The 21,241-nt window shown below is 40.8% G+C and overlaps 1 protein-coding gene and 1 long non-coding RNA gene across 6 annotated transcripts in view; both read right to left on the bottom strand.

The window, feature by feature from the left end:
- Positions 1-1,383: 1,383 nt before the first annotated feature.
- The window catches only part of DIDO1 (death inducer-obliterator 1), a 58,034-nt gene continuing 38,176 nt past the window's right edge, over positions 1,384-21,241 (bottom strand). For 4 of the 5 annotated variants that reach the window (XM_014955948.1, XM_014955964.1, XM_014955956.1 and 1 more), the window contains 10 exons: positions 19,020-19,470; positions 17,917-18,076; positions 16,730-16,846; positions 16,302-16,409; positions 15,929-16,064; positions 15,263-15,803; positions 14,251-14,404; positions 13,075-13,164; positions 12,222-12,417; positions 2,470-5,828 (listed from right to left, as the gene is read on the bottom strand). In XM_014955948.1, coding sequence (XP_014811434.1) covers positions 2,470-5,828; positions 12,222-12,417; positions 13,075-13,164; positions 14,251-14,404; positions 15,263-15,803; positions 15,929-16,064; positions 16,302-16,409; positions 16,730-16,846; positions 17,917-18,076; positions 19,020-19,470 — 5,312 coding nt within the window. Of the gene's footprint in view, positions 5,829-12,221; positions 12,418-13,074; positions 13,165-14,250; positions 14,405-15,262; positions 15,804-15,928; positions 16,065-16,301; positions 16,410-16,729; positions 16,847-17,916; positions 18,077-19,019; positions 19,471-21,241 lie in introns of all 5 variants that reach the window. The other variant, XM_014955939.1, reaches the window with a different exon arrangement.
- LOC106896217 lies at positions 9,648-10,271 on the bottom strand. Its single transcript, XR_001413604.1, has 2 exons — positions 10,137-10,271; positions 9,648-10,016 (listed from the first exon to the last, which is right to left on the bottom strand). It is a non-coding gene; the product is annotated as an uncharacterized LOC106896217 (long non-coding RNA).

Raw genomic sequence — 21,241 nt, 5'->3', positions numbered from 1 at the left:
GGGAGCCCGGTCCGTGAGGAAAGGTCCAGCGCAGGGGAATGCTGAGAGGGGAGGCTTCTGAAAGTCGCCACCTCCGGCCCTCCCCGCCATCTCCCCCGAATAATCATAGAGTGGTCAGAGTTGGAAGGGATCTCAAAGATCATCAAGTTCCACCCCCTGCCCAGGGCAGGGACACCTCCCACCAGACCAGGTTGCTCCAAGCCCCATCCAACCTGCCCTTGAACCCCTCCAGGGATGGGGCAGCCACAGCTTCTCTGGGCAACCTGGGCCAGGCTCTCACCACCCTCACACCAAAGAAGTTCTTTCTAGTATCTAATCTAAATCTCCCCTTTTCCAATTTAAAACCATAACCCCTTGTCCTGTCACTGCACTTCCTGACAGAGAGTCCCTCCCCAGCTCTCCTGGAGCTCCCTTCAGACAGTGGAAGGCTGCTAAGACGTCTGAGACAATCTTTTAGAACTGAGAGAAAAATCACACTCAGGGATTTTCATGTGATTTTTAGAATGCCTACAATTAAGCATCACTAGGCAGCGATGTCCTGCAAAACATCTTATTTCGTTAACCCCTGGGGAAGTGAAACCTGCACCATTGGGCTCTCGGGGTGGCTCCTCTGGGGCTTTTCAGGAAATAGCAATATTTATAAAATAACATACAGATACAGATTTAAGAAATCGACAACAGCTCTCTGTAGATGTTTATTCTACTTACAGTAACAAAAACCTGTGAAGTCCCATATTTTAATGTACAGTGATATATTTTGCCATATAAAATACAATTTACAGAAATTTCTATCAAGTAAACCTAAACAAACACACTTACTTTTTGCATACTTTTATGTATGTCTTTAAATTAGAAACATCTCATTAAGAAAAAAAAAAAAAAAAAAAAGAAAATCTTACACCATAGTAGATGTTTGCATTTAATAACCACCTCTCTGCCTTTCCACGTTTTTGTCTCCAGGTTCCGAACACCCCCGATGATTTCAACCCACAAATCCTTGATGGAGGACGCTGAAGATGCACCGACGTGTGGTGAAAGCTGTGAGACACACGGCACACACGCTACTTCGAGATGCAAACGTTTAGAGGGATCTGATTTTAACATTTCCAAAACTCTTTTATAAAAATATCAAAATATTTACCCAACTGTTCACCTACACGGTCAAATAAATTAGGGGGGTTTTTTATTTCATACTTTAGAATTACGGACTCGAGGAACACATGGGGAAGTAGCGATGTAATGCAGGTCACAGTGAAAAACCAACACGAAATAGCACCGCTCTTCTTCTCAAGCTTAATGCAGTTATACCTTTTTCAGTGGAGTTTTATATACACTACCAGCCTAAGGGGAGGGGGGATCTAACAACAAAACAGTGGCTTTTTTTTTTTTTTTTTTTTTTTTTTTTTTCCCCAGGAGGAAAACATTTTTAGAATGAAAAATACAATAAAATGGAGTCTTAAGTCTATGGCAAAATGCTGCAAAACCAAAATGAAATGAAAAAAATGGCTCCACTAAATCAGTTCAATCAAAGTCACAGATTTAGTGGCCTATTTAAGTAACTTATTCTCCTTCCCTTTGGTACACCAATTTGTTTAGCCTTTTTCAAATAAATGTCTGATGTTTTTATAAGTTTTGCTGGTTATAAAGGTGCTATTCTTGTATGTTCTTCAATTACAGATTTGTAAAAATGCGACATTTAAAACCCCTCAACAGCAGGAAAAAAAAACAACACCTAAGTCCGATTTGTTTCTTTGCTGTACACTTAATAGATGGATTCCAAAACACAAAATATCTGTATAAAAAAAGGAAGATAGTGCACTTTAAGCTTATAACATTCCGGTTTCAAATCCTCCGTCAGTCACAAGTAATTACTAACACTGTTCTGCAGCCTTTTCCTAAATACACACGACCCTTCTGTTGTGAAATAAACTCGACAGCAACAGTGGGACACCCTTTTTTTTTTAAAGCGTGCGCTGTAGGAACAACGTTGACACCAAAATATCACGTAAATGAGATGTAAAGGTATGGCTCCTAAGGTCTGGATTAAATTCTCTTATAAAATTACAATTCAAGTTACTGGAAAACATAACTTTATAATCTTAAAAAGCAATATGCTCTTCTTAGACTTTTTCCATTTGTGTACTGTAAATGGAAATTTTAAGATAAAGATGCAAGTAGAAAAAAACCAAAATTTCAGTACAGGTAACGCTGTGAATTTGTATAAGAAAAACATTATGCACAAAATGCAGCAAGTGAAAGTCCAGTATGTTCTTGCCTTTTATCTATTTGAGTATTTTCATTCACAGTTGATCAAAAATTGCTAATTTGTCAGTACATTTTGTAAGGCGAGCTTTACAACAGCATTTTTGTAAAGGTGAGAATATACAGTATGTACACAGGATGCTGCCTCAGTCCTTGCTGTGTTGTAAAAGTAAATTAGTTATGGGAAATATCACATCAATCATATTTCTATGACTGATTAGTGGAAGATGAAGCTTCTGTTTCCGGTGGCTTCTGAGTTTCCTTCGATGTTTCGGGCTTCGTCTCTTTACTGGTTTCCCTGCTCTTACTCCGATCTTTGCGGTCTTTCCCTCTATCTCTGTCACGATCTCGATCTCTCTCTCGATCTCTGTCTTTTTCCCTGCTTCGATCCCGGTCCCTGTCCCTCTCTCGGTCGCGATCTCTGTCTCTGCTTCTCGACCGCTCTCTGTCACGTCTTCTGTAGGAGTCTCTGTCTCTGGTTCGTGCTCTGTCTCGGTCTCTGTTTCTTTCCCATTCTTTGCCCCGCTCTGAATCCTTCTCTCTGTCTTTGTTTTGGTTTCTGTCTCTGTTTTTATCCCAATCCTTGTCTCTGTGTCTCTCCCAGTCCCTGTCTCTGTTCCAGTTTCTGCCACGGTCTCTGTCCCAAGGTCTGCTGTGTTCTCGATCCCTTCGTCTTTCCTCAAAGGCTCTCCCTTGTCGATTATCTCCTTGCTGAAGCTCCGGCTGATCTAAACCCTTGTCTTTATTTCCTCCCTCATATCTCTCTCTCTGTCTCCCTTCAAATGTCTGGCCTCTAAATTCGGAATTTTTGCCTTCTCGGAAGTCAGGTGCTGCCCACTGTCCTTCTGACTCAGATCCCTGTCCAGAAATATTGGAAAGAGATGCAGACGGTCCAGCTTCCTCCCACATCTCTTTTCTGTGGGATGGTGGATGGCTTGGCAGGTCCAGGAGTGGTCTTGGGGGTGGCTTCATGCCTTGTGGTGACTGACCTTGGAAATGAAATCTAGAAGAGGGAGGTTCATTTTCTTCTGGATACATGCCAGGTGTGGCTCCTCTTGGTCCTCCAAACTGAAGCGGTGCTGGACCTCTCTGGTTGGCAAATCTGGGTGGTGAATTCCCTCTCCGTTCCTCAAATGGCTGTGGCAAAAGTCCTCTCGGACCAGGGATATGATTTGGAGCTGGACCTCTCTGCCCTTCAAATTGATTTGGGTGAGGCCCTCTTGGTCCCCCAAAATGACTCGGTGCTGGACCTCTTGGCCCTCCAAACTGAGGGCCTCCTCTCTGTCCTTTAAACTGACCTGGTGGGGGCCGTCTTTGACCTCCAAAAGGAAATGGTGAAGGTCCTCTGTTTCCCATAAACTGAGGTGGATCCGGTCCTTCGAACTGTCCTGGAGGCCGGATCATGTCATTATATTGGGAATCTGAGAATTCCCTTTGTTCCATGTGAGGTTCCCTATGATCTTCAAACTGAGATGGTGACATTCCTCTTGGAACACCATGATAAGGAGGGGCAGGGCCCCTGTTATCACCGAAGAGAGATGATGGTCCATGCTGTGCAGAAAACAAGGAAGGAATGGGACCCTTTTGACCCCCAAACCTTCTTTGCCCATCATTATTTGGAGAATCATGCTCTTCAGAGAACTGTGGTGCTGGTCCTCTAAAATTAGGTCCATGAGGTCCTCCTGGTGCATTGACCATCAGTGGTGGCAGAGGCCCCCCTTTCTGGCCAGATAAAGAAAATGGAGGTCCACCTCGGTTTTCTTCAAAGTGCTGTGAAGAAGGTCCACCCTCACCCTGAACTGATGCAGATTCACTTTGTTCTACAAATTGATGAGACTGAGGATTTCTTTGTTCGTCGTATTGCACTGATGAAAGCCCCCTCTCTGGTTCAAAGTGACCAGCAGCATTTTCCTGAGAAGTAAACATTGCATTTGAAAAAGAATCCCTTCCCATTACGTCGTTGGACTCATTTGACCATGACTGCAAAGACTGAGCATCGCTTGCTGCGGAGAAATTAGGCTGAAAAGATGTACTTGGAGGCGTTGGAAGCAGCACTTTACGTAAAGGCTTGGATGTAGGAGGTTCTCCAGAAGCTGTGTGACTCACGTTTTCCAAACTAATTTGAAGAGTGTTCTCAAATTTGCTATTAGGTGCCTCTTGCTGGGAGACCGTAGAAGCATTTTCAATGCAGACCCAGTTATCACTAGTAAAACCAGGTTGAGCAGCAGCAATTAAAGGCTTATCTTCCTTACCAAGTGAAGTCTGCAAAGTATTGGGAAAGCTTGGAGTCATCTCTCCCATGGGCATCTCGTTCTGCACCACCTGTGGCTTTATTCGAGAATCAACGTTGTCATTAGTCTCTGTGGCCATTCTTCTGGCCTGTCGAGGATCTCTGTTCTGCCTTGGGTCGCAGCCCTGGTTTAAAACTTGTGCTTGTTGATTTAAAGATGAAGGTAAATCGACTTTTTGGGCAGCCTGCTGGTCCTGATGGAATAATTCAGCCTTCATCAGGGAAGACTTTGGTGGCGGTGACATCAAAGCGTCAGACACTGAAAAATGAGCCATTGACACACCAACAGCTGCTCTTTGTTGCCTGAGGGCTTCTTCTTGTTCCTCGAGTTGTCTTTTCTGTTCTTCTATTTGTTTGTTTAATTCTTCCAACATTTTTTGCTGTTCTACCAGGGATGAGGACGCAGATAAATCAGGCACGTATGAAGCAGATGTTTCCGAAGAGCTGCTTTTCGTGTCTGTATACATTTTGTTAGGTAAATCATCAACGGTAACTTTTGCTTCTTCCAAGATGGTTTCATCTTCTGGATCGTAGGCCTCATCCTCTAGTTCTGCTGCATTAGATGGCTTTTCCACATTATACCGTTTTTCACTCTCACTAGTCTGCACTTCAAAAGCTTTCTCCGGACCGTACTCTTCTTCAGGATCGTACGGTCTGTCATCCTCCTCCTCCTCTATTGCTTTGTCTTTCGACATCTGTCCAAACTGTTGCACGATGGGATCTAGCAGAGGAACGGCTGCCATTCCTCCCTCAGCAGGGGCTGGACCTTCCTGATTCGCAGACTGGACACTTTCAGAATCCTTAGCGAGAGGCTCAAAAGTTTTCTTTTTTCCAAAAAGCGTCTGCAGGATGTGCTCGAGGGGGGTGGCAGTCTTCGAGGCTGAGGACTGGGGAGCAGTGACGCTTGGAGGAGCAGCGCTGGAAACCGGGGGGGTCACAGTAGCCGTGGTTCCACTTTTAATCGAGGAGAGTATTTTTAACACTGAAGGTGTAACTGCTGAAGAGTCTGGGGCGGGAAGCGGAGGTGGAGGTGGAGGAGATCCAGGTGGTGTGGTACTGATGTTTGAATCTGAATAAAGTGTGTATTTTGGAGTTTTCTTCTCTTGCGAAGCAGCAAGTGGCCCTTTAGTGAACAGCGACGATTCCGTTTCCTCGTGGGCTTGAATTCTGCTCCGCTTCTCCTCCATCTTTTCTGCTTCAATGCCAGAGGCAGGACGCTTCCCCTTCTGACAGATAACCAGTCCCAGAATTAAATTTGGCCGAGAGGACTCGAGACCTGAAAGAGAACACAAAGACAGTATATGTAAAAACCCAGTTTTTAATTACGTTTTCAGCAGAAACTTCTTATTTTATATAGTGGCAGCCACAAAAGTCATAAAGACAACAGTTTTTCTAAATTCCATAGATGACCTCCTGGCAATTTTCATTAGTCCATAAGCATATGCATGTATATTTCTTTACTTTTTATATATATTTGTATACGAGAAAAGAAATGTTCTAATTCCTTCCTTGACATTTTTAATAGAAGATGGCAGCAACAGGTATGATCATTAAAAAGCGTCTCTGCAAATGTTCAAAACCAAAGAAACTTTTTATATTTTTTGTATTGTTACATTGTTTTTGTTGTTGTTCAGCCTACCCCTGAAAAAGCACACATTTTCTTTTAAATAGTTTGCAAATACATTGCCTACACAGAGATATTGAAAAGTGAGAAAACCGGGGCTGAACTTTGTAACTATCTTTCTTTTATAATCCCTGCTAAAAGAACTCCATTGACATTTACACCAGTCTATAAATATTTAGTCTAGCTCTAAGTTAAACAAATAAGAAAATAACCTCATACCAACTGTGTTTGGAAATAGTATTACAGCTTGTAACCTGCTCCCTGTTTGTTTGGCTTTTTCCAGCTTGATATTATTTTAAAACAGGGTGGAAGCAGGGAAAGTGTAAGGGCAGAAGGAGAGGGTGAGCAGACCCAAGCTGGGTGCAGGGGAGTGGGGGCCCTGGCTACACTGGTTTTGTTGGTGAGGACATGGTCACTGGGGACGAGCCTGGGACACAGAGGACAAGGGGACCCGAAACCCACTGTCACAGCATCCAGGTCGATGCCCTAACACCCTTCTGTAAGTAAAAACCACTGCGAGCAGAATTACTCCTTTGTGAAAGCTCCAGACTTGAGTCCTTGGAGAAGGACATCCAAAAACGATGGGAGAGTTTCTGATAAAGAGGAAAAACGTGAAGGTCTGAAGGTCTGTTCCATGTTATTGTAGTTCTTCCTCTTACAGGCACAGTTCCCACTGGCTCTTGTGGGAGATAAACATGACCAGAATGAAGGGAATAAATCCTTTAACACACAGCTGGTGGCAAATGCAGAAAATCTGTAGAGAGGCTATTTAACTTCTGGATTTAATGACTTTTAAAGGGTCCTCATCTGAGGCCGCTGTCTTTCCCCCATATGTGCTATTAGATACGATTTGCATCCAGCCAGGAAGCACTAATATAGAAACACAAACCAATCTGTAAAGCAACAGGCAATATTCACTGCGGTTACATGGTAAGGCGAGGACACTGACCTACGTTGTTCCAGCTATTCATGATCCTCTAAGTTATATATATATATATAAGAACAAGTTCCTTGTTCTTATAAAATCAAACCAACTGCTCATTAAGGAACAATTTTTAAATATCTAATTATTAGCACCAAAAACGTTTTGACAGCAACAAAAAAAAACCCAACCCCACAGCCTAAAAGCAATTATAGCAATTCTGTTCACAATAATTTGCTACTTTCAATGAAATTATATTAATAGACGAGATCAAGGCACAGGTCAAAAGGAAGACAACTTAACTAGGAAAAAAAACATTCACAATTTACAGTCAAAATAGTCATTTGTCAGAAACGGTCCACTGTGTGTGAATTTGCTTTATATTTTTGTTTCTGACTCCACGTTTGGTCGGTGCTGACCAGTGCAGAGTCCCTCACCAACTGGTGCTCGTCCAGCATCTCCTCGTGGGCATTTGCTGGTTGCCTGTTGTTAAAGTTGTGATTATCTACTTTTCTGCAATTAGTCACAATGAATCTCAAACACTGAATAATTGAAATGAACAGGTTTCAAGAATCCATCAGACAGAATACCTAAGAAACAGCAATTATTGAAAAATCAGGTTTGGATCCCTGTAAGAAACAGAGATCAAGGCACTAATTAAAGAAAAAAAAAAGGATAAAATTTTAATATAAACACTGAATAATTGAAATGAACAGGTTTCAAGAATCCATCAGACAGAATACCTAAGAAACAGCAATTACTGAAAAATCAGGTTTGGATCCAGAGATCAAGGCACTAATTAAAGAAAAAAAAAAGGATAAAATTTTAATATACTTTCAAGAAAATAATTCCAGTAGTAAAGTAGTAACATTAATTATATCTGTTCAGAGTTTAGTCATCATATAAACCCATTAAAATGTTACACAGTAATTTTACAGGACTATTAGGAGTTATGCCTAACCTGCCTTCTACATCCACTCAAAGTGATCAAAGCTAAATGCGCCTTCTGACTGGAAACTGGACCAGCACCTCCAGGGCCAGTCCCATCCCAATATCCATAAATAGGTTAAATGCCTGATTTTGGGTAATAAGGACAATGTTGGCTGCCGTCCCCAAGCACTGCTCAGTGACTGCCTTTCCCAACGAGAGCTTTAAGAGCGCTGCAGGCTGCGCTGCAGGGTCGGTGGCTTTCAGTGCTAAATGATTTATAAAATAGTTATTGTCCCTATTATGTATTTGAAGTCCACGTGCTGGTTTTATTGAGTTACATCCTGTAGCTAAAGCCATTAAAACAGGATACACTAAATATTAGTACTGGAGGAATATTTGGTTTTCTTACCCTTAAATGCATTTTTCCATTAAATCAGTTTTACCATATTTATGCATACAATGGCCACATCTTTCCCTACCATCAGCTGGTAAGAAGTTATCTGTGAAAGATAAATGCATAATTTGTGTACATTGATGACAAACCCATGGGAATGGACTACACATACCCATGGTGTACATTTTTAAACTGCAGAGACCACTACAAGATATTCCTTAAATTTTATCACTGCCATTTTAGTATTTGTCCCAATTAATCATGAGAACAATTAACAACTATCACCAAATCTGTGCACCCTTAACTCTGGGCTATAGCTCACTTCCAGCATCACAGCACAGCTGCACGTCGAGGTACATTTGCTGAATGGGACTGGTTGATACAGAAAATCAGGTTTGTAACCTGTGTTCTTCTACCACTGCTGCTTTTCATTGTGGTATCTGCTGAGATGAAGACACCCAACTCCATTCGGAGTACTGTTAGTTCATTTCTTGCCATTTCTAAAAGCATTTTAAACAGCATGAGAAGATTTCATGCCTTCATACTTTAAGAACAAAACCCCACACTACCTACTGGAAACCACCAAAAGAGATAGATCAACCTTTGTGGAATCCTTTGCTGATATATGGCTGTTATATTAAAATTAACTTCTTGTTACATTCCCAACATCGCCACTAAATCCCTCAGTAAATCACTTTCTATTGGTAATAAAGTCTGATTATCCTGGTTTTTTTAAGAAGCACTTTGAGATCTACAGATGAAAGTGCTAAATAACGTGTGTATGTGGAACAGACAAGTAAATTCACACACAGTGAACCATTGCACAAGGACAATGCAGAAGAGCCCACTGATACAGAAAATCTGGCACAAAATGACTGAGATCAGTATAAACGTGGATAACCTTCCGCTCTCCTCTGGTTTTGTATCACCCATGACAAGCTTTTTGTAGATCTAGCGTTCAGAAGTCCTCAGTTGTGTTCCACATCCAGTCCATCAGAGAACAGGAGGAATTCCTAATCCATAGGTGCCTGAGGGAACTGGGGGATACAGCTGGGATATCCTCTAACTAGGATTTCCAGAGCCACAGGTTTGTCATCCTCTCCCTCCTCCCCCCTCCACTCCTATTTATCAAATCACCTGCAGCTCCTTGGAGCATAACCCTTTTGGAGTCCTTGCTAACCTCTGCTTGAAGGTACACGATCAAATTTAAGGAGACAATGACCACTTTCCACAAAATATTTTTATTGATTGTGAAAGAAAGGAAAAGCAGTAAATTCCATCAGATGGCATTAAAAAGTACCGATTACATGTCTTTTACGCTGCGGCTTTAATACATACGCACAACCAGAAAGCAGCTTACCTGATGTTTGTGCCACCCCATAATGGATAGGGTTTTAAAACACGAACGCGACACAGCACAACCCTGAGGTAAAAAGGCTGCTACAGAAGCTTCTGAGAAGAGTGAATTGATGGCAGAAGTCAGGTAGAAGTGGGTCTTCTCTGAAGCTGTTACATCCTATGGCCTCTGGTACCTTGTTTCTATCACTATCCTGTAACCCACTTTGCCTATAAATACGTATTTCAATCTAAAAACCTGAAGTGGGTCTTCTCTGAAGCTGTTACATCCTGGCCTACATCTTAGCCTCTGGTACCTTGTTCCTATCCCTATCCTGTAACTCACTTTGCCTACAAATATATATTTCAATTTAAAAACCTCACTTATAAAATTTGCCTCCATGAACACCACCTGCAACTGACGCCTATATTTCTTCTGAGGAATTCCCTTCCAGTTTTGGAAAACCTTTGCAATTTAAACTCAACAAAACTAGGCTGACATTACAAATTTCCCTACCAATACACAACGGAGTTTGCGCAATTTAAACTCAACAAAACTAGGCTGACACTACAAATTTCCCTACCAATACACAACAGTTTGTCTACCTCTGCCAACCCTCCAATCTAATGAAATCTAGAATGGAAAAGTTAAGGAAAGTGTGAAAAGGAAAGCTGGGATTTATGCAGGAGTAAAACGAGGCAACAATTTGGTAAGTGCCTCCCTAAAGCAGGTTATTTACTGGTTATTTACAACAAGAAACTGCAGACAGGTACAGCCCAGTGTGCGGCCAACCCCCCTCTTGCATTACTGTCCACAAAGAGGGGTATTTCTTCTGTTCTGGCTGGAAGAACTACTCCATGAGTTAAGACTCTTTGCTCACATCCCTGTGCCAAGTGTTTTGTACTTCATGTTTTCGTTTTTGGGCTACAAAATGGGACAGACTTGGCCTGCATGAGACATCTCGCCTGAGGATGCGAGGCAACAATTTGGTAAGTGCCTCCCTAAAGCAGGTTATTTACTGGTTATTTACAACAAGAAACTGCAGACAGGTACAGCCCAGTGTGCGGCCAACCCCCCTCTTGCATTACTGTCCACAAAGAGGGGTATTTCTTCTGTTCTGGCTGGAAGAACTACTCCATGAGTTAAGACTCTTTGCTCACATCCCTGTGCCAAGTGTTTTGTACTTCATGTTTTCGTTTTTGGGCTACAAAATGGGACAGACTTGGCCTGCATGAGACATATCTATCCTGAGGACGCAGAGCAAGTGCCCTTTGCCATCTCAGGGAGGAAGGGGAGAGAATTGAACTCCTGCATATAGAAGTGCCCTTTGCCATCTCAGGGAGGAAGGGAGAGAATTTAACTGACAATGTACCAGCTGTTGAACTCATAATGCCACACATGAAAACCTGTCCCAGGCACTGCTGCTCCTGCATATAACTCTGAGAATGCTTTATTGAGTTTAGTCCTAAACTGGTACTTGAGATGTAGAGGACAAATCAGCTTCTCAGAAAGCTCAGCTCCTGCCACGGTTGCTGTTTCATACCTACCGTGTCATGTTTTCAATCTGACAATGAAGTACTGCCTTCATTGTGACCTGCAGTTCTTCAGGGCACAATAATATCAAATCCCAGACACTTATTTGGAAACTATGCATAGGCACCTCCTCCATCCTCAGATGAAGATGACTTCAAATTTTGCAACAGAAGGGTGTTTTGTGGCTGGATTTATTCTCAGTTCTTCTGCCACCATGTTCAACGCACAAACATAGAGAAAACTCAAGCCAAACATTAGCACTGGTAATTCTATCTAAAAATCGAAGACTATAACACAACCTGCCTACACCAACTACTGCCTGCCACCTGCTAACTTTAAGAAACGTGGATCCTCTTCCCCCTAAACAATCCAGTTCTCAGAAGTCAGTGATTTGGCTCGAGTTTGCACCACCTGGAACAAGACACTTCCAAGCCCTGTGCACCGTGTTGCAGGTGAGGATTAACACTCGGCGTGAGACAACAACAGTTCAGTGAAACCACTAATGAGAATTACCTTTGTCTTCATGGATTTCTTGTCTCCTCTGTGGGCTAAGTCTCCTGCTTGATTTAAGCGATGGTGAATGGCTTGTAAGAGCCCAGGTTTGGTGGATTTATGGGTCGCTGAAGATTGGGGGGGTGGTTTGCTGCCTTTTTTCAATATAGTTCCACTTACTTAATTTTACAGGTTAACCTCATTTTCCTAACAGCATATAAGCATCTTGTTGGAAAGGGTTATGTAAATTTCAGACAATTTTCTCTTGATTTACCTTGGATTTCCATTTTTTTTTCCTATTTACATACTTTAAAATTGGGTTTCTATAAGATAAAATTTAATAACGCTTACATTGAACATTCAACAACAACTTGTCTCTGATTGACTTTTGTTTTGTGATTTTTACCTAGTATTTAACCTCCCCTGTTTTGTGCTTACCTGGTCCCTCAAAGGGCAAGAGTTTGGAAGGAATTGGGTCCTTAGAACTCAGGGGGATCAGGTAGAGATCCTTGACATGTCTGTTGTTATTAGCTACAACACCAAAACGACCACGACTGCTAAAATAGGAGTAGAGAGAGATATAGGCAACTTCTTCTTCTTCTGTTGCAGGATGGAAACGAATCAAACACAATTCCTGAAATACAAAAGCAAAGTGGAAAAATTCAACCTGCAACACACCAGCAAATCAAACGGTAAAGGGCAAATTCCAGGGGTAAAAATAAATCGTACATTTATCACTCCAACTGTTTTCAAGGCAATACTCTCACTTTAAGAGAGAACTGCTGTTCAGTTGGTAATATTAAAACCAAATTAGGCTTGTCGTTTTCAAGGACACAAATTACTCGTGTATCTCACATCAAACTAAACATCTTGGAGCTCAAATTAATATGAGAGAAATGGAAAATTCTTAGTTTCATAACTATATCTGGATACCGTGCATGATTCTTTTCATTTCTGAAGTGTTTTTAAAATATACTACATACACTTAATGATAAGTTCCTTTAAAATTTGAATTTCAATCTTCAGTACTGAATAAATAGATTATTTATATTCAATCATTAAAAATGAACGAATAGTACGACGATTTAACTGCAGGAGAGAGCGATCAAGAGGATCTGCAGCTCAATAAACATGTTTCTTCAATGAATCAAAAATTTCAAAGGGGTGTTGGTAGTTTTCCAGGTGTGACCTATGTCAGCATTTGCTGTTTACTAATGTAGAATATAAAAAGCTGACATTTTATATTGCTGTATTTTTCTTCTGGGTTTTGCAAAGGATTTGAAGTGTATACCTTAGAAAGCGACGATTTGAGTTTGCCAACATAATCCCAGACTGTCTTCGGTGAGATCCTCCCACCAATATGAATTGTATCTGGTAAATCCTAAACAAGAAGTATTACAGGGCAGGGTGAGAAAAACCAAACGAGACTAACGAGTAAAAAGCAGTGCAGGTTGCCCCATCCCAGCAGCTTAATGGGTAATGCACTACTATATTTTAGGAAACTTTTATAAATACTTTTCTAACTTCAGACAGGCTTATTTCTAAATTTTGGGGTGTTTAATTACGGCGTGTTACCACAAGGCTAACAGTATATATGAAAGAGAAAAAGCATTCCCAAAACAAGGCTGGCAGCAAAACATCTTAATAGTTGCAAATGCTCATTATTTGCTTTGCTTTTATAGGGAAGCTGCTATTTGAAATGCAGATTTTCTCCACACTTTCAGTTTCTGAGGAAATGCTGCCCTCGTGACTCCACGCCCTGTGAATTTTAGCCAGCTTCCTCTGAGAGCACAGTGAAATCCATCTCAGCAAAAGCAATGCCAACCACCAACCCTGCTAATAAAAGTCCTAAGACAACACACTTGTGTGTGAAACTTCCTAACAGTCACATAAAATGCACTTTGTCAGAGAAAAGAGAGAAAGAAAAGCTTATGTTTTAGCATAAATCTGTAAACTACCCAGAATATCACCCTCCCAGAATATCATCCAACTGGTTTTATTTGAAAATTAGTATAAAGGATGATATTTTCAATAAAACTTTTGTAACAGATCACACCAGTGACCCATCTGGTTAGAGAACTGAACAAGACATCATCTGCTTTAAAATACTGGCTCTAAAACTTCCAAAAATGAAAATTAGTATAAAGGATGATATTTTCAAGAAAATATTTGTAACAGATCACAGATCACACAGATCTGCTTTAAAATACTGGCTCTAAAACTGGCAAAACTGAAGCTGAAATAAAGGTATGTCAGTTCCTAATGTGCATAGACATTTAAAGACATGAAAATTCCTCACAAATTTGTGAGGAATTTTTAGAAGGCTTTTTTGTTGTTGTTTTCTTGAGCTACTTTTCCTATCACTAAAGGGGTGCCATTACCACTTATACAGTTATTCCCAGCCTTTCTAGCAACAGGACCTGCAGCAGAGATTGATTCTAAACCCAGGAACGTGTCAAGTTCTAACCTCACTAAGATAATCAAAGCACCCGGAGACAGGATATGCTTTAGTGACAAATTTGGCCACGCTTTGCATGTTAATAAATCCTTTCCAAATGGTGTTGAGGCGAGAGAGGAAGAGGGAGGTATCGCTGTCTTGAGGTGAGCGCGGCTCCGCAACGCTGCAAAACAAAGCCAAAATGGAAAGGTTACAGGACATAAACAAGAACAGCCCCTTTTTCTTTTCTTCCCTCCTTCTATTAAAAAAATACTTCATTTCAAACAAATAACTGAATTTTTAATAATGCTTTGTTAATGTTTTCCATTAACTTGGTGTTAGTAAAAAATGCAAGGGGTAGCAGAAACTAAACTTGTAGCTGCAGACAGGCAAAAAGATGCCAAAATATAGGACTTCTATAAAATTCAGTTTTATAACTGTTGTGATCCTGAGTCTATAATATAATTATATATTTCACACTAATTGAGTCAACAATATGCATCTGAAAAAGATTCTCAAGTAAAAGAATATGCTATGAACAAAAATCTTTTAACTGCATTTTCGTAAGGATGTACTTTGGAATATTGACTTTTAATACTGTATATACTCAGAATATGAAAGAAATCCACTTCCTTTCCAGCAGATCAACCGGTTAATTTTAATTCATATTCCTAAGTGCAGATCTAACAGTATTTTAATGTGGGATTAAAACCTGGAAATGCCTTTAAAGCATCTCTGGTTTCTAGATAGATTTCTAGATATACATGTCCTTGCAGATTTCTAAGTCTGCACAACACCTTCAAGTCTTATTTATCTGCTGAAACACATTGTAGGATCTTTGCTATCAACATACACTGATGCTCTGAAAATCTTCCAACTACAGAAGGCAAATGAGATGGTAAATTAAAAATGTGAACCAGGCTACCTGAGCTTTAAAGTCAAACGTGCCTTTTGACTGGGGAAAGGGATGTGGGACACGTGGGACTTTGAAGATAACCACGTTAATGGGTCAGTAGCTTGGCTTACTATTAAATATACGCACTTGATGTTGGGTGAATGATGAACCGCCAAGTATCTCGGGTCTGGCGAGGATGAGGGTTTTGTTAATATTGATTTGGGGACAGTCATAACCGGTTTTGCAGTTTCCTGCTTTGTTTCCCCTGTTGAGACTTTGTCAGCTGCAGGAGCAGAACGCAGGGCTGGCGTCGTGACAGCAGAGGAGCTGCTCATCGCTGTCCTGGGGTCTCTGCCAGAAACCGTGACGGTGGTGACAACTGCCCCAGCACAAGAGGCTGGGAAAGCAGAAGCCTCTTCGGGTACAGAAGAATCTGTGTTGTTGTGGCTCTGGGTTGTAGGAATGTAAGTCCTTTCAACACTTGGCTGAGAAACTGTTTCTGCCACGGGTCCTGGTTCGGTTTCCATCACGCTTTCGGAGACGGCCTCTTTGGGGGGCTCTGCTGCTGGGGCAGAACTTTCATACTTGGGCTGAACTTCAGGTTTTGATTTTGATTCCACCTTTTTAACTGGAGCTGATGATTTCATCTTCTTAGCTGGGACTTCATCTTCCAACGATGAAATCTGACCTATAAATGTATTTCAAAAGCTGTTGATTACTATTTAACAATGAAACACCTTAGAGAAAAACAAATAAATAACACTCTTTACATAACAATTCTTTTACTTTGCAAAACATCAGTGCTGTAGATACCTGTACAGATTTTGCAGTTCAGGTCAAAAAGGTGGGCTCGGTGTTGACTTGTTGTATCCTTCAACATACTGCTAAAAACATCTAGAGCAGGAGCACTGTTTGAATTTGGTGCAGTTCGGGCTGACTCTTGCTGCTCCTAAAAGGGAATAAACACAAAAAATGTTCCAGCTGATGATTAATTTCAACCATAAAAAAATACTTTGGAATACATTAATTCAGGTTTTGTTTTTTTTTAAGAAAAACAAAATTAAAGCCTTGGTTAAAGCATATCGTATCAGACAGAGTTCTCAATATTTCTGGTGAAAAATTTGAGGCCCTATTTGCTGTTTATCTCCCTCAATGCTTTTGTGCTGAAGCACGAGCCAACACTTACATCAGAATCAGACACTGGCGGAGAATCTTCCATATTTACAACTGACACATGCTCCCGTTTTACAGCCGTCTTCTTGATTTCATGAGATTTGCTTCTTGACTCTATCACCTGGAAGAAACCAAACCATTTTGGTAAAAAGTCCACATATTTATTTCATAATTTTATTCTGTGCTTTGGTATCATTTGGCTGGTTGTAGAAAACAGGTATATTGAAACTGAACATTAGCAGTACTTCATTAGGAATAAAATGGTGCATTGACATAACATAGGTGGTAAGGGTTGGCTAACTCACTTTTAATTCATAACTAAGAACATAAGGGAAAAATAGTACTTCATTAGGAATAAAATGGTGCATTAATGGTGGTAAGGGTTGGCAAACTCATTCTTAATTCATAACTAAGGACATAAGGGAAAACTCTGTTACTTACTGCTTTAGCTGGTTTCTCTTTCCATACAGAGAGCTCTTTAGATAGAAGTTCTTCTGGTTTCATTCGCACTAGTTTGGACAGTGAGATTTCCTCACGGAGGACACGATGAAAGAGTCCCTGAAAACAAACCAGACTTTACTGTCATGCTGAGGAGAACCGACCAGGGTGCCTAACAAGGTTTGCAGCACTGAACAGGAAAAGCCTGTTCCAGTTTCTTAATTATCTATTAAAAATACCGGCTACTCATAAGCAAGTTTGCAAAGGTGCAACAACCAGAAAATCAGGATGAAACAAACACCAAGCATGAGTTTTCCTCATTATCATCAATATCTATTGCTATAACTCAACAGGAATGTCAGAAGTTGAGCGGCCGCTTTCCTGTTGCAGATCTATTCTAGAAATTAAATTTTAAAAAAGTAGTTTCAAGTCTTCTGCAGTGGATACTTTTGTCTGCACCAGCATCTGTTTTTTTTCCCTTTTAAAGCATAAATACGACCATCTACACAGGTAGCACCCAATACATATTACAGAAGGTCACAAGAGGAGAAATTTATTAAAGTCTGTGCTTATTTTAAGAAAGCCATTCTGTAAATAAATACCCAAACGTAATAGATACACATGACCAACTACAGCAGACTTTGAATTCCTTCTGGATAAAATGTTTTTTTTAAATATGTGAATGGCTTTATAATTTTTTTATAGTATAATTCATAAGTCTCCATCTTGAAACTCTTGATCTTGAGGACAGAGTTTGACATATCATTAAACCCCAAAAGTATATTTCAGTATATATTTAGTGTTTAAGGAAATTCCAAACCTGGTTTTTGGGGTCCTTGAGATTGAACATGATGCTCCGGTATTTACTCTTGTATCTGTTGTCCGTAACTTGAAATAAATTAAACATCTCCTTTTCAATATTGAGCGCTATTTTCCCTACTTCACTCTCTGTCATGACCAGATCATCGCTATCATTGACTCTGTTAAAAACAAGAGAGGGCATGAGCATTTGTGTTTGGCATCAATCTTCAGGCACCATTCATAAAAACTAACTTTTCAGAGGAAGGGGCTGACCTGGGCTCCATAAGTCTCCATCTTGAAACTCTTGATCTTGAGGACAGAGTTTGACATATCATTAAACCCCAAAAGTATATTTCAGTATATGTTTAGTGTTTAAGGAAATTCCAAACCTGGTTTTTGGGGTCCTTGAGATTGAACATGATGCTCCGGTATTTACTCTTGTATCTGTTGTCCGTAACTTGAAATAAATTAAACATCTCCTTTTCAATATTGAGCGCTATTTTCCCTACTTCACTCTCTGTCATGACCAGATCATCGCTATCATTGACTCTGTTAAAAACAAGAGAGGGCATGAGCATTTGTGTTTGGCATCAATCTTCAGGCACCATTCATAAAAACTAACTTTTCAGAGGAAGGGGGTGACCTGGGCTCCTCCTCACCCAGTGATGGCTCAAGACTCCTTTAGGTGACACCTCAAAGGCAAAGTCTATCTCGGCACCTTGAGCTGAGCTGTGGCAACCTGGCAGTGCTGGTCATGGGGCCACAGAGACAGCCCTTGTGAGCGGCCATCAGCCTCTACACCCACTCCTGCTCTGAACTCAGGAGCTTCTCTGCCCTGAACACCACGAGGAGCCCAAGCTCTTGAGTTTTAGTCCCACATTTCCCACCGTGAAAAGCATTCTAGAGACACCAGCAGAACGCAGAGCTCTGTACTCTGTCCAGATGGCTGGCGTTAGCTCTAATCCTTGTGAGACAATTGGCTTCTATTTGTTTGGCTTAGGGTTTATTTATTTATTTTCTTTCCTAAGTGACACATTTGTGCACTGACCAGGGTTTGTTCTTGTAGACTGTTACGTTGGGAGGGGAAGGAATCTCCACTAAACCTTTAACTTTTCACACTGCTATTTCCTATAGTGTGTTCCCTACACCCTCTGCATCTCCAAACGCTGCCATTGCCAGGTTTTACAGCAGCACAGCACCTGCATTATAAAAGCTTCCATGCTGTAATTTAATTCTCCAACTGCAATTGCCTCAATATAAAAGGTGAGGTTGTTTTGGTTTTTTTAAAGGCTTTTCCACATGCAAAATTATTTTATATCAGGATGTTATTTTTTTTAAAAAATATAAACCTAAAATGCCAATTTTACTTGTAGTAATTTGTAGCATAAATTCAGTCCCTCGATACCCTTTATCAAGCAAACAAGACTCTGCAGGCTGATCATGTATGTCTAGTTGTAGCTTCCTATATAAAATAAGTGCTTTCAATTCCCACCTTTTCCACAAAATTTCTTTTAGGGACCGTCGAATATTTTGCCGAATCTGAGAGTTGGGCTGTGACTGGACAGGACCAGCCGATGCTTTGGCTTGACTACTTCCCGATGCGGTGGAAATGGAAGACAGTGAAGGCTTTTTGAGTCCTCCACCCAAGCTGGAAGATGGAACTGGTTTTTTGGCAACTGAAGAGCCATGAGAGAGAGACGACTGTTTGGAAGGAACACTGCCTGATGAAGGCCAAGGTTTCTTGGGAATTACACCTTTGAAACTTGCTGCAGAAGGTTTAAGTGGTTGCTTAGGTAGTGGTGTGCCAGAGAAGGACGGGGCCTTCTTTGAAGGAAGAGTTTTAGTGAGAGAAGATGTCTGTTTCTCCATTATAGACGCAACAACCTTCTTCGATGCTGCCATAGGCTCTGCTCTATCTTCGTGTTTTCTCTCTTCCCTTTGAGCTGTTAAAACAAAGAAGAAAACACAATGTTAAAGGCTTAACTTTATAACTTCGTGTTCATGAAGATCGGTTACCAATCTATAAAGAAAAGTCTGTGAAATAACATCTCCAGAGAAAAACTACTGTAGGCAATTTCAGCTATTTACTTTCACTAGCCTTTTAAACAGTAAATTTAAAAACCAGGAAGAAATTGAAATGATTTTTGTGAAGAAATTTGTCTTTGATCCTTCAGACAGTACTTTGTCTTAGAGATCAACTGAAGAGTTTCAGAGTGTTCCATTTTGGCTCTAAAAGTTGAAAGTTTTATTTACTATCTACATAAGAAAACTTAAAAAAAAAAAAAGGCACCACCTTCAAAGATTCCCAAGTGGGATGAGTTTCAAAAACACACCGAACTTTCACACATTAAAGAAAAAAAAAAGGCAATCCAACCCACATCTTGCATTTTAACAGAAAAATTCCCATAGCGACTTACAGAACTTGTTTATTACAGCCTGTCCATAAATTTGAACTGTGATATAACCTTAAGTTTACTATTATTGAAGTTTAAGAAACCCTTTCCCCCAGACTTTTTATTAAAGAGCAAAGACAAGTTAGGTAGCACAGAAGTTGCTTAAAAAATTTAAACACATACTCAATGTACTTGGTTACCAGCATTAATATCGTAATGATGACATCACCATAAACCATTATTAGATCTTCCTATCCAGTTCCTAGCTAAATTCTAGATTTATAGAGTAATTAAATATTAATATTGCTGCTCAGCCTGTGACCATCTAATGCCCACCATTCACAAACTATTCCGTTCACACTATTCCATTTCAACAATTGTTTTCTGATGTTAAGAGAGTATTTCATCTGTCCATCTTCTGGCTCCAACAGGAACAATTTAATGCAGCAAAAAAAGCCCCCCCAGCCCCACAACAAACCCCCCATAATTTACCAGATGCTGAAGTCCCAGTGGGCTAACACTGGCCCATTTACCCCGACAGAACAAACAAGGAAGGGTTCTGATGGCAACTACCAAAAAACAACTCCCAAAGTATAATTGTTTTGATGAGAAAAGCCAAATTTTCTCCCAAAAAATCCTTTTCTCCTCACAAATCCATAGATAACCACTGACCAGTTCACAATTAGGTTTTTAATCTGATGCTTTTAGGCAGTGCAGGTTTGTAGATGAATTAGCCCACAAGCCTCAGATGCAAAATGCAGGACGGAAAAAATCCAGGAATTTAACTTCCCAGAATTTTACCAGGGACCAAATGGTTCCTTCTTCACCTTCCGGATCTGCTGTACCTGGAGCAGAAATTACCAGGAAGGGTCTTAACTGTCCAGTCCTTGTCTCCGAGATGGACAGAAGGGGACAAAGCTCCTGTGAAGTCTGTTCAAGAAACCCCACAAACCAGCCCAGACTCGCAATGGAAACTCCCCTCAAATCAGGAATATTAGGAATGTTTAAGGGACATGATGTGATTCCTCCCCCTCATTTCGGAAGGAAGCAGCCTTGCAACCCTTCTCCATGCTTGAAGGCCAGGTACCCCCTGAACAGAGCACACGCTTCCAGCAGGAAGACGCTTCTAACCCCAGGTTCTTTAAACAGGCTCCTACTGCCGGCGGTTTCACCACAAACACAGAGCCCAGTGGTTAAGGTGAACAAAGAAACGACGCTAGACTTGGACTTGGGTACGGCGAAGGGAAGGGTTTGGGCTGAACTTCTGCTGGAACACAAGGAGAACCCAGAAGATACAGGAACACCATATATTTATCCACTT

The sequence above is a fragment of the Calidris pugnax genome, unplaced genomic scaffold (assembly GCF_001431845.1).
Source record: "Calidris pugnax isolate Ruff unplaced genomic scaffold, ASM143184v1 scaffold50, whole genome shotgun sequence".
Classification (NCBI taxonomy): domain Eukaryota; kingdom Metazoa; phylum Chordata; class Aves; order Charadriiformes; family Scolopacidae; genus Calidris; species Calidris pugnax.
The sequence above is the reverse complement of the archived record's forward strand: the minus strand, read 5'-3'. Positions and strand labels throughout refer to the sequence as shown.